The sequence below is a fragment of the Scleropages formosus genome, chromosome 14 (genome assembly GCF_900964775.1).
Source record: "Scleropages formosus chromosome 14, fSclFor1.1, whole genome shotgun sequence".
Lineage (NCBI taxonomy): Eukaryota > Metazoa > Chordata > Actinopteri > Osteoglossiformes > Osteoglossidae > Scleropages > Scleropages formosus.
The window spans coordinates 2,896,068-2,911,881 of record NC_041819.1 but is presented as its reverse complement, the minus strand read 5'-3'; the positions used below and the strand labels follow the sequence as shown (position 1 = coordinate 2,911,881).

Genomic DNA, 15,814 nt, shown 5'->3' with positions numbered 1-15,814 from the left:
CTTATGTTCCTTCTTTGTCTTAAAAATCATGCAAATGGTTACTATGAGTCGGACTTCACTTGATGCTATTTCTGTCCATAGGCCCCATATAGCTCACTTGACAATATTACATAAAAAAAAAAAAAAAATTATTGTTAATATGACTAAATTAACTGCTGTTTTTTTTTTTTTTTTTTTTTTTCAGGACTAAAGTAACTGCTGGTTATTATGTTTTTTTTTGTTTGTTTTTTTTTCCTTTTTTAAATATTATATCTTCAGATTCTGAGAAATCAAGTAGTGCAGTGGCTCGTATATTCTTTATTTTTGGCATACACTATGAATGATATACCGTATAGATACCTTAAATGTCTCTTAACCAATAAATGCCATAGACCCTGAAATGATGTCATTCAGCTTTAATGCTTTAATAATAGTGTATGTATTTTTGTAATTATGAATCTGACATCAGTATAGATATGATTGTGGTTCTGAAATATCTCACTAGAGCTACGATTTCCTGAAAGTTCAATAAAGGCACTTTATTTCATTCCACCAACGCTTTAAAAAAATGTATACTCAAACCTGCGCTTCAGCTACAGAGCAATAATCCCATTAGTGAGTCCAAAGGTTAAAATAAAATTCAGTAAATGCCTCATCCCACTGCACAACACAATGTAGAACAGCAAAGCAAAAACTACTGAAATAACAGAAGACATGTCAAAGATTAAATCAACTCTTAAGTTGTTTCATTAAAGGTGTTCCCAGTTTCATGTCTGATAAATTCCCTGAAGTTGTCTGTGTTTAGTCGGGGGTGCGGTGGCGCAGTGGGTTGGACCGCAGTCCTGCTCTCCGGTGGGTCTGGGGTTCAAGTCCCGCTTGGGGTGCCTTGTGGCGGACTGGCGTCCCGTCCTGGGTGTGTCCCCTTCCCTCTCTGGCCTTACGCCCTGTGTTGCCGGGTAGGCTCCGGTTCCCCGTGACCCCGTAAGGGACAAGTGGTTCTGAAAATGTGTGTGTGTGTGTGTGTGTGTGTCTGTGTTTATTGCTGTTCAAAATATGATGAATAATCATGATGAAAAAGAATGGCCAGTGACACAAGTACCATATATACCTGTGACAAGAATCAAAACCCTGAACTGTTTTTGTACCGGTAATCGAGCCATCAAATCCCCCCCAATCCATCTTAAATGCTCCACTGGCTGATGTGATGAAGCAGCCCATAGCATCATGTCTTCTCCTGCATATAAGCCCCTCCATTGCTCTATATCCTGTTTCACCAGCTTTTGTCAATGCAGCTCTTTCCCCAGTGGACTGAGAATTCCCTGTGTAACTTTTAGATTAAGTTAACCAACCTGAATTGATTACGCTGAGCAGTTCTCCACAATAGGATCAGCTAAAAGGCGTGTCAGACAGTGATGCGTTATTTACCAAAACGTGTTAATTAAGGGGATGCTCCAATTCATTTCCTTTTTCTTTCCATGTAAGGATGTTTTAGCCTTCAAACTGATTCTTTGTTGTTAATGTGCATTATTTGCATGAACACCTTTCTCTTTTTTAAGAACACCTGAGTTCTTGTGATGGCAAATAAATTTTGCAAAGGACACACTGACAAATGCGGAAGTGCTTGTCTCCCTTTTGTATCAACTCAGAATCACATGTACTATTGGGTTATAAACTGTTGTCATACATACACTTATATGATCAAATTCAATGACATGAGTTCAACACATTGACTGCAGACAGATTGCGGCAGCAAGTGGTATAATTTTTAGGGATATTGCCATGCCATCTGAAGGTTCATTTTTTCTAGATACCCTGAATCAATACAGTAAAATACCCCACTGTATGAAAGGGGAAATCTTCAGTTAACTGCTTGCATAACACTGCAAGTTGCCTGGTAAAAAATAAATGTTAATAAGAATATCATTGAATATTTAACATTGCAGCATTTGGGACTCAGTGGTATTCAGTCTGTAAAGAGTCACATTTGTAAAATGATTTTAGCAATGTACAATCCACATGAAATTTTACATATTTTTAAATCAGAAAAGTTTAGTAAATAAAAAATAAGAATAAAATAAACTAGGCAGGACTTTCTCCCTCCCCGGAGGCAATAACTTCAGATTTTTATTTGGCACAGTCATGCCTGTTGTTGTTTTGGAGTCATCATTCTACTAGTTTTATATATTTCTTGAAATAATTTCTGATATTTTTCACGGTAGGCTGTTAAGAGAATTTTTTTAATATAATGGTTGCTGGTCCTACAGACTTCGGACATTTTCCAAATTTTGTGCCCTATATTTTGTTAATTAAAAGTTTTAAAGTTATACTTTATGAGGCGACAGTTTAGACTGTGGTGTGTTGCTTAAAATTCCTTTTACCACAGTAAGTGTTTGCACTGAGGCGATATTAAATGAGTTTTTCCACTTCTGTTTTTTTTAACCCCTTTTTTGTCCTAATTTAGTCATTCTCAATTACACAATTCACATTCGTCTCCCCCTTGAAGCACAACACCCACATTGAGTTAGTAGGGATGAACATACTCACGAACTTACTCGAGTGTGTGTGTTTGTGTGTGTGCCTGCTGTGAGATGCCTTTTTCTTTTCACTATTCGGGCTGTGGGTGTCATCGTGTCATCGGGCGCAGTAACACACTCGGAGAAGATGCAATACATTGAATTCCCCACACAGCCCTGTAGGCACCCAGCTGACCGTTGGTGTTGCCGTGAGCAACGAAGAGGAGGGAACCCAGCCGCCTCACCCCCCCGGGGAACACTGGCAAATGTGTGTTCCCTGCACCTTCCTTATGCATGGCAGGGACTCAAACCCGAACCCAGCTGCAGGGCACACAGCAGTTTTACCAGTGTGCCACTGGGGAGACCATTCAGTTTCCATCCCGTTGTGTATTTGTCTCCTATCCTATTTGTTTTTCCTTCCCTCGTCTCTTGAGCGTTGGCACTGCTGCACTGATGTTGGAAAGACAGATTTACTGAGCCCATACGCATTGTTCAGAGATAGCAGGATATTGTCAGAGTGTCCAATCACCCCGTGGTCCCGGGCCTCAGCATCTCACTCTGAATGGGGAGATGGTTATACATTAGCGGAACACTGTACATTAGCGCTTTCGATGTCAGAGGATATCTGTTCAAAGGCGCCATCAGTCATGGGCACCGCGGTAATTTGTCCTGCTGCTGAGTGTGCACACAGTGATTGGTGGTTGGAGAAGTGAAGCTGTTTGTTTCATACTAAGGTAAAACAAACTAACTGCTGGCAAAGGAAGTGGGAATTAGGAATAAAGAATGAATTCTAGAATGATGGACAGCAAAAGATAAGGCTGTGGCAAAGTGCACACCTTCGATTTTGGACCACTTTTCACATGAGGGGTACCTTAATGGTCAAAATATTATTTGTTTCATTTCTGTGTGAAGGCATTCTCTATCATTTGGGAGCATCATCATTTGAGGGAATTATGAATTATTTTATGACTACTTTGGAAATCACAAGGCTTTTGGATTTAAAATCACATTTTCAAAAAAAAAATCTGGCTCTCGATTGCGAAGGTTACAGTGCTGAGGATGATTGAGGGAGGATCAATCAACAGTGTGTTTCCATTTTATCAAAAGCGTTTCATTTTCTCTGAAGGGAGAGTCCAATTTACAAGTAAATGGATTTACACAGAAAAATGTGATATGTGAAAATACTCCTAGATGAATGGATTCAAAGAAAAAATGAAATTGCTTCAGTTTTTTATGGATAGAACATGGCATCTAGGCTTGCGCAGAAGATAATGTTTCACCTTCAGATGAGCACTGACAGTTCTCTTTTAAAGGTTGCATTTTCTTAATGCACTTGGAGTTTTTCTCCACACAAATGATCCACAGTCATGTGAGCTTGAATAGAATGCGTATCTATTATTCCATTATCTTGTTTTCTAGTATGAAAAAGTCAATTACATTGTGTAGTTTTTATTTTTTTTTAATGCTCCAACTCGAAGTAGAAGAGCCACAGAAAGCTATGTACGTGGCTTGATGAGATGCCATACGGCAAGATCGTGTGCATCTTTCTATGTTCTAAAAGAAGCAAAATCTAGTAAATTTCTGTTATGTAATGTATTGGGTTCAATGAAATTCTGTGCATGAACAGTGCTTAAATCATAGTATTTTGCATATTCGTGGACCACAATTTGCACTTCGTAGTTGAATTTCCCATGTTGTGGAAAAAGACATTGCATGCTCCTTAACTGAGTCCTTACATTTGAGATATTAAATTGTTATTTGTATGACAGCAAGACCTCTCCTGGCACTTGAATTTACAACATTTACAACATTGCCTCTAACCACATGTACGTTGTATTGAACAACTTTCGACCAATACGAGTCATGGCTTTAACATTACCAGATATTTTCCTGGACACTCCCAGAAAATAGTACACACACACACACATTTTCAGAACCGCTTGTCCCATACGGGGTCACGGGGAACCGGAGCCAACCCGGTAACACAGGGCGTAAGGCCAGAGGGGGAGGGGACACACCCAGGACGGGACGCCAGTCCGTCGCAAGGCACCCCAAGCGGGATTCGAACCCCAGACCCACCGGAGAGGAGGACTGTGGTCCAACCCACTGCGCCACTGCACCCCCTGGTCCAGAAAATAGTAATGCATGGGAAATCTGACAAATAAAGCAAAGCATGAGTGGCAGATAGATCGACTCAATTAAATTCTGGTGTTTTCTGCAGTCCTACTTTTTGGTGAGTCTACAAATGCTATAAACGTGTGAGGTCGAGTCTGGGCTGAGTTGATATGTCTGGCTTGCGGGTGACCAGGCATTAGAGAGTCTAGCTCAGAGCTAAAATATCTTTACCATTTTGCACAGAAATTAGGCAAGTTCTGGTATAAACACCAAAACAAAAACACCTCTGCAGGTGCTCTGCAGGAATAGCCAAAGAGTCCCTTATGTTCCTTCCCATGGGCCACAGTGGGACTTGAATGTCCCTTGTTAACTGTCCAATTCTGAGTGTCGCTGGACTAACAAGGCCTCATGGGAAGGTGATAGGAAGGTGTGTCTTGGCTGGGTGTTCATCTCAGCAGTGCATCTAATCCTGAAGCCACTGTTACTTCTTACCTACAAATGCAGTCACATACTTCTTATTGTTAATAATTATGTAAATAACTTTTGATTAAAATCTGACTCATACTCAAACAACATCTCATGGTAGCTTGTCTGCACAGAGTGTAGTGTTTTCTTAAGTAGGGAATAAACGTCTGAATCAACAGTTTGGTGTAATTTAAAGTGAAGTCTCATTGGGAAAATTGATTTTAAAACAATTAACTAAAGAGGTAAAGGGCTTATTTAATTATTCAAAGCCTGGGTAACTTTTTATGGTGATATGGTATTTTTCAGCTTCATGACTTCATGGCTAATTAGTTAATCCTTAACACCTGTGGGGTTGCACTCAAAGTTCGACTGTATGAGGAGAGAGGGGTAGCTGTGGAATCAGACGTTGGGTCTAATGCCATACGGTTTGTAGTTTCATTATGTTACATCTGCAGGCTTTTTACTTACACAGTGCAGATGCATTATGTTGCCATTAGGTTGACAAGGAGTTTTCTTCCAAGGCAGACAGTTTTGGTTACATCACAAAAATCTTTTGCCACCTTGCAATAATCCTGGAAGGATTCAGACCCAATTACAGGAATTATTAGAGGACAGGGTGCAATATGACATGCTGGAGCAGCAAATAGCACTGGAACCTCAAAGGTGGGGTGTGTAGTAGAATGGGCTTAAATCCAGCTCAGCCTAAATGAAGTTTGCATGTTCCCTCCATGTTTGGGTTTGTTCTCCCTCAGTCTGAATATCTGCATTTTAAACAAATTGGTAACTCTAAAGTGCCTGTGGTGTGTGTGTGTGTGTGTGTGTGTGTGGACCTGAGAGTTCCATTGCTGTGGTGTATTAATAGATGAATTATTGTAGGTAGTTTAGTATTGTTTATGCAGCACTACAAGTCAAATTGCACAAAGGTCTTAGCTGAATACCAGTTAATAATAGTAATAAAAAGATAATGAAGCATTTTTAATACTCACCCATAACACATTTGTAGGTATATCTTTACAAAACTTGTTTAAAAACAGTCATGTTGAAGTGAAGGAAGAAATAAAAGTTCAAGTGATGCCTACATATTAATAAAAACCATTAATGCAAAGTTATATTGTGCATTCTTCAGAGCATCCCTAATAAACAAAAAATCAAAGATAACAATAAACACTCAACCATTTTAGAGGAGCCTCAAGGTTATATTCTGTGACACTAAAAACCTGAGTCAACATTCAGTAACTTTACAAAAACACAAACTGTCGAGACAACAGCCATGATGACTGTAATTGTGGTTTTTCTGAACTGACAGCCAACATCCAACGAACTGGATAGAGATGAAAAATGTCTCTTAATCTTTTGGGGGGTGGGATAGAAAAGTCTCACTATCAGGCATACAGGGTGTCTGCAGCAATGAATTCAACACTGTAATACTCTGTACTTTTTTACATAAGCACAGTCCAACAAGGTTTCTATTCATCCTATGTCTAGAAGTGATCATGATGTGGAATGTAATTTTACAGCATGGGATGTTCACTCAAATCAGGTTAAAAAGTGTAAATTAAGCGAGAGGTTATGTGAAGATGAAGGAGCAGAGACGTTTCGCCGAGACGCTCTCTGCTTCTCATCCTCTCTGATGCCTCACCCCTGCCAGTGTGCCTGAGGCCTACTGGCTTCTCTCCCCCTGCCAGACCAGGAAAAGGGGTGCCATATTTGGTGGGTGCATCATGGTGATCTTAGTGAGCCCAGGCTGAACATGCCTTTCTCTCTGTCCTTCTTTGGCAGATGCCATGCTGCTCGTGGCCGAGAGGCTGGAGGGTCCCTTCAACATTGAGGCTGTCATGGAGCCCATTGATGTGAAGATCTCAGAGGCCATCATGAACATGCAGGACAACAGTGTTCAGGTTTCATCCAAGGTTTGTCCTGCTGCTTCTCATTTCTTCCTTCCAAAGTGAAAACTCACAAAAAACTAAATTTTTCAGTGCAGCTGCTCAGCATGAGATCAAATGTCTGCCTTCTCATAATCCTTGTGTTTAATTCAGAAGGATTTCCAGCTATGATGTTGCTGTCTGACAGTCTTGAAGCACTTCTGCCCGATAAGCAGAAAAGTCTCATGCATACCTGTGTAAACAAACACATTGCTCACTTTCCATTCCTGAGAAAGATTTGCTTAAATCACCTTCTGCACTGTTAAAAGAGACCTATTACTGTTTTCGTACACATATATGTATTCCCACTTGTACTGTAGGCTTGACCGAAGTCAAGGTTGAACGAAATGTCTGATCTCTCTGCGCGGGGTGCAAGCCGCTGTTATGTGTGTTTCATAGCTGCAAGGGAGTGAAGAGTGTATCCTAAAGACTGAGAGCTGTTGCACAAAACAACAGCCATGGTCATCATGTATTTTTTTCTGTGAAATACGAAATGGTAGTTAGTAGCTTAACCTACACTTTTGTTCTTTCTTGAAAATTATTATCAGGAATACACTCAGAGGCTCAAATACGTAAATCCATCATCAGGCTTCCCTATAAAAATAACTTGACGTATACATTAACTACTGAAGCTAGGCTAAAGAAAGCATGCCCCGTATGAATACAAACAAGAATGTAAAACTGAGTAAATGGCTCGGTTCAGGATCACAAAGCTGTGAAAATCACCTTGTGCGCATGTCGTATAAAATTGCTGCTTTGCGCTGCAATCACGGTGAGGAATATATGGGCACCTGTGAAGAGATGCCCCCCCATGAAAGCCATACATAACATTAAAGCACTCCATCATCATCGGGTCAGGAATCCGACGCTGAGGTTGAAGTCAGAGGCCCTTGCGTCGGTGGGCAGCATCGGCTGGGATGGAGAGGCATCTAGATTTGCGGCGGTTAAAGGTTAAGCTCACACATTACACCCAGAGAGGCTTTTAAAGAGCCGTGGTCCTCCATAATTTCACCTTCCGCTTCCTCAGTATTCAGCAAGAGAAACCTCAATTTCTCGAGTTCACTACCCTTGAAATTGCAATGTTGCCAAGCGCTCTGCAGACACGTGTTGTTTGTGGCTTATTTAATCTTTTGCCATCAGTTCAGGAGCCAGATTAAGTGTTAAAAATTGATTCGTACGACAATGGCAGCGGCACATTTAAAATGGCAATGCGTCGGTTCAAAGGACATATCAGAGCGTCTCCAGTAGATGTACGGATTACTTAGATTCATGAACTCCTTGTACCTTGTAGCCTTAGAAGCTCAGAGAGGATTTACCAGGGATGGGAAAACAGGATTTTAATGCCACACCGATCATCTGTTTGCTTAGATTTCCCAATAAATATATAAACTGAAAGCTGTGAAAATTCTTTTTTCCTCATTTCACTTCAAAAATCATAGACACCACATCTCCCAGCTATATGGCTTAAATAAGAGTTTCCAATAAACAGTCATGTCTTCTGCTCTGTCCCATCCCCCATTGTAATCCACATCCATAAAGCAGAGACCATTGTAATCTCATTTTAAATCTTTTGAACTGAAACATATTTCTCAGTCCGCATTGCAAAGTGGAATGCTTTTGTTAAAACAGTTTTGCACTGTATGTTCAGGCAATTTCAATTCATAAATTATGCGCTATACCAAAGATAAACCTTTACATTTAGAAGCTTGAAATGAAACTCATTTGAGCACTTGTCATTTTCAGTTACTGAATTATATTTATACATTTTGTGTTATTTGTCCTTGATTTGCCCATTTTGGCCAAGAATTGCTTGTAAAAATGATTGCAGGCTGTACCACAACAGGAATACCGGGAATAAATGCATGTAGAATGCATGATAATGCCTGAAAATTCAATGACTGTCACTGAATCATAAATAGTAGTAAGAAAGCTGCTATGTTGTCTGTCCTTGTAAACAAGCATGTGGGGCATGGTGTAAGGTAAAAATGTCACACATTTTAATTTAAGACATGGCACTGTTTCACATCTTGCCTTTAAAATCTGTAACACCACGTAAGGAAGCTTTAAATGTTTTAAGTTTTTCAAATCGAGCCAGTGTGTTGTCTTTGTAGACTCCTGACCAGTTTTGATGATATGTTGGTGAAGTTTTTGGCAGCATTTGCTGTTGCTTAGCAACCGCTCTCACTCTGTGTTCAGGTCTTCCAAGGATGCGGGCAGCCCAAGCCTTCGTCCACGGGCCGGTCCACACGGGGCATCTCAGACGTATTCAACGCTCGCTTCAGGCCCTACAGTCCTGAGGAGCGACCTACCACAGCAGCCGGAACCAGCCTGGAAAGACTGGTAAGGTGCTGAGGGCAGTGAGGGCAGCTGGAGATTGGCTGAAAATGCTCTCTGGTTGCCTGGATCCCCAGGAGGCTTTTCATTAGAACTTTCCTCCAGGAGCTGAAAATGAATCATTAACATTCAAATATGATCAGGCTCTCCTGATAATATTTCTGCATCATTATCGTTATTATTTACTTTCATTCCTCCCTTGCCTTGTGTAACACGCAAGTAGTTGCTATGAGTCGACTTGGTGGCACTTACATCCATCAATGGTAGTTATTTATTGTGCTGCTTCTTAAGGAAGGATTAGGAAAAACTAAGACAAAATATTTCCCTTCTTAAGACTGAGCAATTTGTTCTATTCATTGTTCATGAGTGTTTTTTGATGGGTGAAAGATTTGTTTACAGTTTAAAAATGTTTAGGAGGTGCATCAATGCTTTTTTCTTTGCTTTAGAAATGGTCATAAGGAATTAACTCATCCACATACATTCAGTTCATATCAGGGTTATATTAGACAGTTGAACTGAAGTAGACTCTTCCTTTCTGTGACCAATATTTTGTAGAAAATCAAGCATGCAGATGTATCCCTTTCTTCCAAATTACTTTTTGCAAAGGAAGCTTTTTTCTTCCAGAGAGCAGTATTTTATATTTATATGTGAGTGCGTTTTAAAACTGGAATACTTGTATAGATTTAAATTTTTCATTTAAATTTTCACCACATTTTGTACCTGGATATATTTCAGGAGAAATTCAGGCCAAGAATATAGGTTGAGGGTGTATGGCTCATGGTACTCAAACCAAAAACCTTCTGGTTACAAGTCTGCGCCCTTAAGCACTATGTTGCCTACTGGCCTGCCCTTAATGTCGTTGTCCTTTTCATGACTTTGTATCAATTATGCTTAGCTGAACTGACAAGTAGGACAGTGTGTTATAGCTGTCTGAGGTGGGTCTATCCAAGCAAATCACAAAGACAAACCCAAACTGGCGTCTGCTTCAGCACACTTTTTTTTTGCTTAAACCATAGACACATATGCAGTTGTGTGTATACTGCCAAAACAAAACACTCTCAGGTTAATTTGGTACTCCAAACATAGCATCGTAAGTCACTTTATACAAAGGGCTCAGCTAAATAAATAAAACACGGAAACTCCAATCTGTTAATGTCTATGTTATTTCTGTCTCTGTCCAAAAATAATACATGTGCGATAATGTTTGTTTTACTAAGCCCAGATGACCTTCTTGAGATTGTGAGCCATACTAAATATGAATTATATTGGTCGATAGTGCCTGTTTAGTTTTTTAAAAGTCTTTGTTGACATGGATAAATTCACTGTAGAAGCTTATCAATGAATCCTATAAGCCTGGCTTTTCCTACTCGTCCACAATGGGTGATTCATGCACCACTGTAGTTTAACCTTCTCTAGCAATAACATGTCATTGTTTTTGTTGTTTTTTTTTCCCTCTGCCTGTGGAAAAAGTATTAAAAATGTCTTACTAAAGGTGAAAGAAGAAAGAGAGAAGAAAAGCAGGGCCTTGCGGGTATAATTGAAAACCAGCATCGAGCCGCGTCATTTGTTAATCAAATGGCCTCTGGCCATTTTCTCCTTCTGTGCACGTTTAATTTCTGTGTGTTTCTCATCTTGCTTGCCTGACGAACAGCCGAGTATTAACCTAAAATGTGTGCTTTTTTGGGGGAATGAGAGCTCACACAGATTTGTATTGAGCAGGTCTGTGCGAGCACCAGGTGAGGCATACTTACAGTACTCCATCGAGGAGGGAACGGGGAGTGCAAGATTGGATATTCTACCGGGACAATTTATCAAATGCAATTGGTATCGGTTTCCTGTCTAATGCATATATATTGCATTTCTCTCAAGATGTGTTTTACTTCTCTCTGGCCCTCATGCATCTTCTTTTCCAAACTAAATCTGTCTCTTCTTTGTCTTTTCTCTTTCCTTCTTTATGCTGCTTCCTAGAGGATTGTGTGGACCACAATGCAGCACAGCGTAAGCCTGCCCATTCCCACATTTGAGCCGTTCATTCGCCTCACGTGTAGCAGATCCCAGGCCATATCTCTGTCCTTTCCATGTTCAGTTCTCTTTTGTAAAGTTGTCGAAATGCAGCTCGCCATGTTAGTGTGTCTATGTTTATTCAAGTAAGTAGGCATCCTGGTGAAATGGCAACATTTAAACATTTTAACATGGATGACAGTATCCAGGGACTTGCAAATCGTTGCTTTTTGTTGAGTTTTTAATAGGAAAATGAGTCTGATTCTAAGATGATTCCGACTGAGACTATCTGGAGAAGAATCTTGTGCTGCCTTTATGTGCTTTCCAACATTTGAATCTCTTTAATTACAGTGCTCGCTCTTGGTATTGGGATACAAGGAAACATCTCTGTGGACTTGGTTCAGTCCAGTTAATTGCTGCATCCAAGACATTTGTTTTTCATTAAGAAACACTTCATTTGTTAGAATGTTATTTATGCGTTGGCCACCGCCGGCGCATTAATTTACAAAAATCCATCCAAGTTTGTTTAATTAGTTGCTAAACAAGGTCAGCTATATGTAGCCGCTTGGCCTCTCCTGCTTTCTCGAGCCACTCCCTTTACACACATCAAAGGTTAGCACAGTGACACGAGCTGACAGTGGGAGCCCCATATCCAAAAACTGAGGGACTCAGCCATTCATGTTTGGTGACCCAATGTCATCGGTGCAGGTGACACGACAGCACGCTACTGGCAACATTCTCTTGTAGACAATCCAAAAGTAGGTCTGTTGGGGAATATGCTGGAGATGTAGCAGAGTGACAGAATTTCCGGAAAATGTGCAAAGGCTCAGTTGGATGCAATATGGCTTTAAAAAAAGACATTAGTCGCACATGGACGGATGATGCTTTGAAAGTCATCCAATTAGCTTTAGCTGCACACCTCTAGAAGTGTTCCTCCCAGGTGCAGGCAGGCTGGAGAGGTTTCTTGAGCTTGTCAGCGGCTCTTTCTTTTGTGGTGGGGCACATCTTTGACGATACACCTCTCAAGGTAAACATCCATTTTTAATGGTGTCAAGAAACTTTCCAAAATCAGTTGTTGGACAGCATCTGTTTATAACTTTTCAGTTACAAGTTTGCTATATAAGTTTGTGATAGCATGGAAAAATACATTATGTTGTAATGTACATCTATGTTTTTTCAGTGCTGGTTTTTTCAGTTTCTCTTGAATTACAACCTGTGACTTTTCCAAACTATATTTTTCTGAGTGATTTTTTTTTTTTTTTCTGCAGTCCTGAGGGTCTTGCACTTGCTGGGTAGTCTGAGTAGAATAAAAAGTTTGGAATGCATGACCTCTTAGCTTGCTTGGTCATTTTCACTTGAAATATCTTCTGAGAAGTGTCCATATTGGTTATATTTAAACAGTCATGCAGTACACTATGCCTGTTAATTACCTCATGTATTTTTTTTTCTTTATTTGTATTGGATGGTATTTTTTTTGAGTAATATTAGCATGACTTTTGCTGAATTCTTTGTCTTTACTTGACATATCCCATCTTCCTATTGCTTTTGACATTGTTATTGTTGTTGCTGTTGCTATTTTATTGATAATAATTTACAGTTTTCAATACTAGTAGCATTTTCATGATACTCTTTTATTTTAAAACTGGTCAGCAAAACCTTATGTCACAATCTTCTTACAATGTATATTCTTTTATCATAGATCACTTGAATAATTTATATATGTATATATATATATATATTAGGAGGATAATCACATTTTCCTGTACTTCACTGTACTTTTTTTGCCACGAGGCACCCAAAAACGTGAAAAACATCCCAAAGTGCTTTCTGGATCTGTGCTCTAAATTGCCACACGTCTTCTGTTGTTTAATGCATTGAAAAAAAATGCAAGTACACAGCTTGACAGTGAGTAAAATCTGAAATGAAATACTTCTCTCCACGTGGAAAATGACAATCATTTATTTCATTACTTGTAAGTTCTATGCCTGGTAGGAGTGACTGAAATTATTGTACGAGAAATTTGTCATTTTAATGCTTTTCCTCTCCCGGGACATGTAAGATGTCTTCCAGGAAAACCTGTTAGTTCTCTGTCAGTCATTTCAAACAGTTCAAAATCCTGGAATTCCATTTAGGCCAATGACAGACGTGTTACCTAAAGAGTCACGGAGCGGGCCGAAGGCCGGAGGCGTTGCTTTGGTGGTCTTCTTTACCTGCAGCCCATGAACCTGCAGAGTGAAGGCAGAAGTGCTGACCTGTGTGACTTCACTGTACTGCAGCACCATTAACCATTGAAAGGGGTGAGGGGCACAGCTCAAATGAATCCAAGAAGCAAAATGTGTTGCAAGGGTGCACCGTCCTTCAAAGTTTAGTGGTGAAACTTTAATGCATTGCATTCTGTTCATTTTTGATAAACCCTTAACGCTACCACTCCTTTAAGTATATTGAACCCAGGATTATATTCTCCGTGAATGCAGCAGGCAGTGGGATTGAAGCTTGCTTTTCTCAATGCATGTCCAGTGCAACAGCCTACTAAAAGGCTTATAGAGCAGAAATGTAATGGTTATGGCTTTAAACCTATGATCAGAAGTCTGGAGGTTCAAATCCTAAATGGAAACCACTGTTTTACACGTTGTCAATGTATCTGAACAGATCTAGTAAATTCTTCATATTACCGTAAAAACATGTATTATGGTGGCACCACGTGACATTTTCCTAGTAAATATCTTACACTTACGGAAATGAAACACTAATGCTTTCAAAATATATACATTTTATTTTATGATTTTCTTCCCCCTTCTACTAGTCATGTCTTCCATAAATGGGAAAGCAAGCTAAAGGTATTTTGAAAACTTTTCACTTTAGCGCAGGTGGTACTGCAGGTATAGAGAGAAGAAAAACATTGGATGTTCATATATAAGAATGCATAGTCCCAGTGCTTTAGTACATTTATATGGGCAGTGTGAACCATCTTCTTCTGCAGATTCCTCTATAAACAGAGGTGCTCTATCATTCATGAAACAATCGTTGTTTGGTTCCTACTTTCAAACGTCTGCTCCCATGCCTGCAATCGCAGTGGGAAGTTCTGCGTCGTATGGGGCGCCTCTCCCCTCACTTTCATTTTGTGCTGTTTGTTCATCCTCCGCTGAATTATTCATGGGCCCTGTGTCGAACGTTGACGCGGCAGGGTGTTCCTGTGGTGACGCTTTGGCTTTGCGACTGAGCTAGCCCCGTGCAAAGGTACATTTGATCACAAATTGTCAGCGCTCACCGCAGCCATTGCCATTTTGCAAGAGGGCTCGAAGGGGCACCTTGCCTCCTGTCACCAGGCATGTCTACTTAATTGCCTGACATAATGCCACCGTGCGTGGTTAGAGTGCTGCTTTGAAGCACACAGGAAGAAAGATCATCTTTCTGAGAGTTTAACACAGGTCACAGATAAGTGCTTCAAAGGCTGTTCCATACATGAGTATGCAACACATTCACATAATTTGGAACAGAACTCTTCAGAGCTATAGGTGAAAGTTGGTGAAATGCGCGCTTGGGTATAACACAAACTGTCACTTTTGGCCTCTGATAGGCACAGTTTGGATGCCGAGTTTTCTAAGTAGTACTCTGGTGAAGTTTCCAAGAGATCTTGCATAATTCCATTTTTGGATATAGGTGTCACAGGTGCTCCTCCAATCGGTCTCCCCAGTGCCCTGTGGGAAGGATGGAGAATGGATAACCGTGTTTATGCTTGGCAAACCATAAAGTGACACACAGTGCCCCATGGAGGGTTAAGGAGTCTCCAGTCCTAGAAAACAGGCAGAAAACAGGTGGTCCAGCAGACTTGGACTGTCATGTCATTCTGTGTGTGATTGCTCAGGATGGTAGCCCAACACAATTCTACAGCCTCACATTTTAACAGATGTTGGGGACTGGGACTACTATCTGCATTTTAAAGGTCTCAGCAGGTCCTTAAGGTCTGTATGGGTTGCCTCAGTCTTGTTTATATGGTCTCCATGAGCTGGGCAGTATCAACAAAACTGTCCATATATAGTAGATCTTCCATTCTCTATATCTGCTTATTCAGTCAGTGTCCCGGTGAGCCATTATAACTGCGGAAGTATAGGTGCCAAGATACAGAACATCCCTGACCATTGTGAAGAACAACCAGTTCAACTGTACCATATACGGTAACTTGTTTTTTCTGCCATTCTTTCGTACTTGTACCATTACGGCCAAATTTTAAAGAATATTTCAAACAAGGAAATGCTTTAATCACCAAATATTCTTTTTGCTTCATTAAAGTCAAGAAATTTACTTTTACCGACACAATCTCATGTTTTGAATTTGGAAAAAAAATTTAGAAAAATGTAAAAAGCAGCACAAGGGGGTGTGGTGGCACAGTGGGTTGGCCCACAGTCCTGCTCTCTGGTGGGTTTGGGGTTCGAGTCCCGCTTGGGGTGTCTTGCGACGGACTGGCGTCCCGTCCTGGGTGTGTCC

The 15,814-nt window shown here is 40.4% G+C and overlaps 1 protein-coding gene across 1 annotated transcript in view; it reads left to right on the top strand.

The window, feature by feature from the left end:
- The window catches only part of LOC108942524 (glypican-6-like), a 198,586-nt gene that overhangs the window by 150,126 nt on the left and 32,646 nt on the right, over positions 1-15,814 (top strand). The window contains exons 5-6 of the mRNA XM_018765937.2: positions 6,852-6,982; positions 9,191-9,334. Of these exons, the coding sequence (XP_018621453.2) occupies positions 6,852-6,982; positions 9,191-9,334 (275 nt within the window). The remainder of the gene's footprint in view (positions 1-6,851; positions 6,983-9,190; positions 9,335-15,814) is intronic.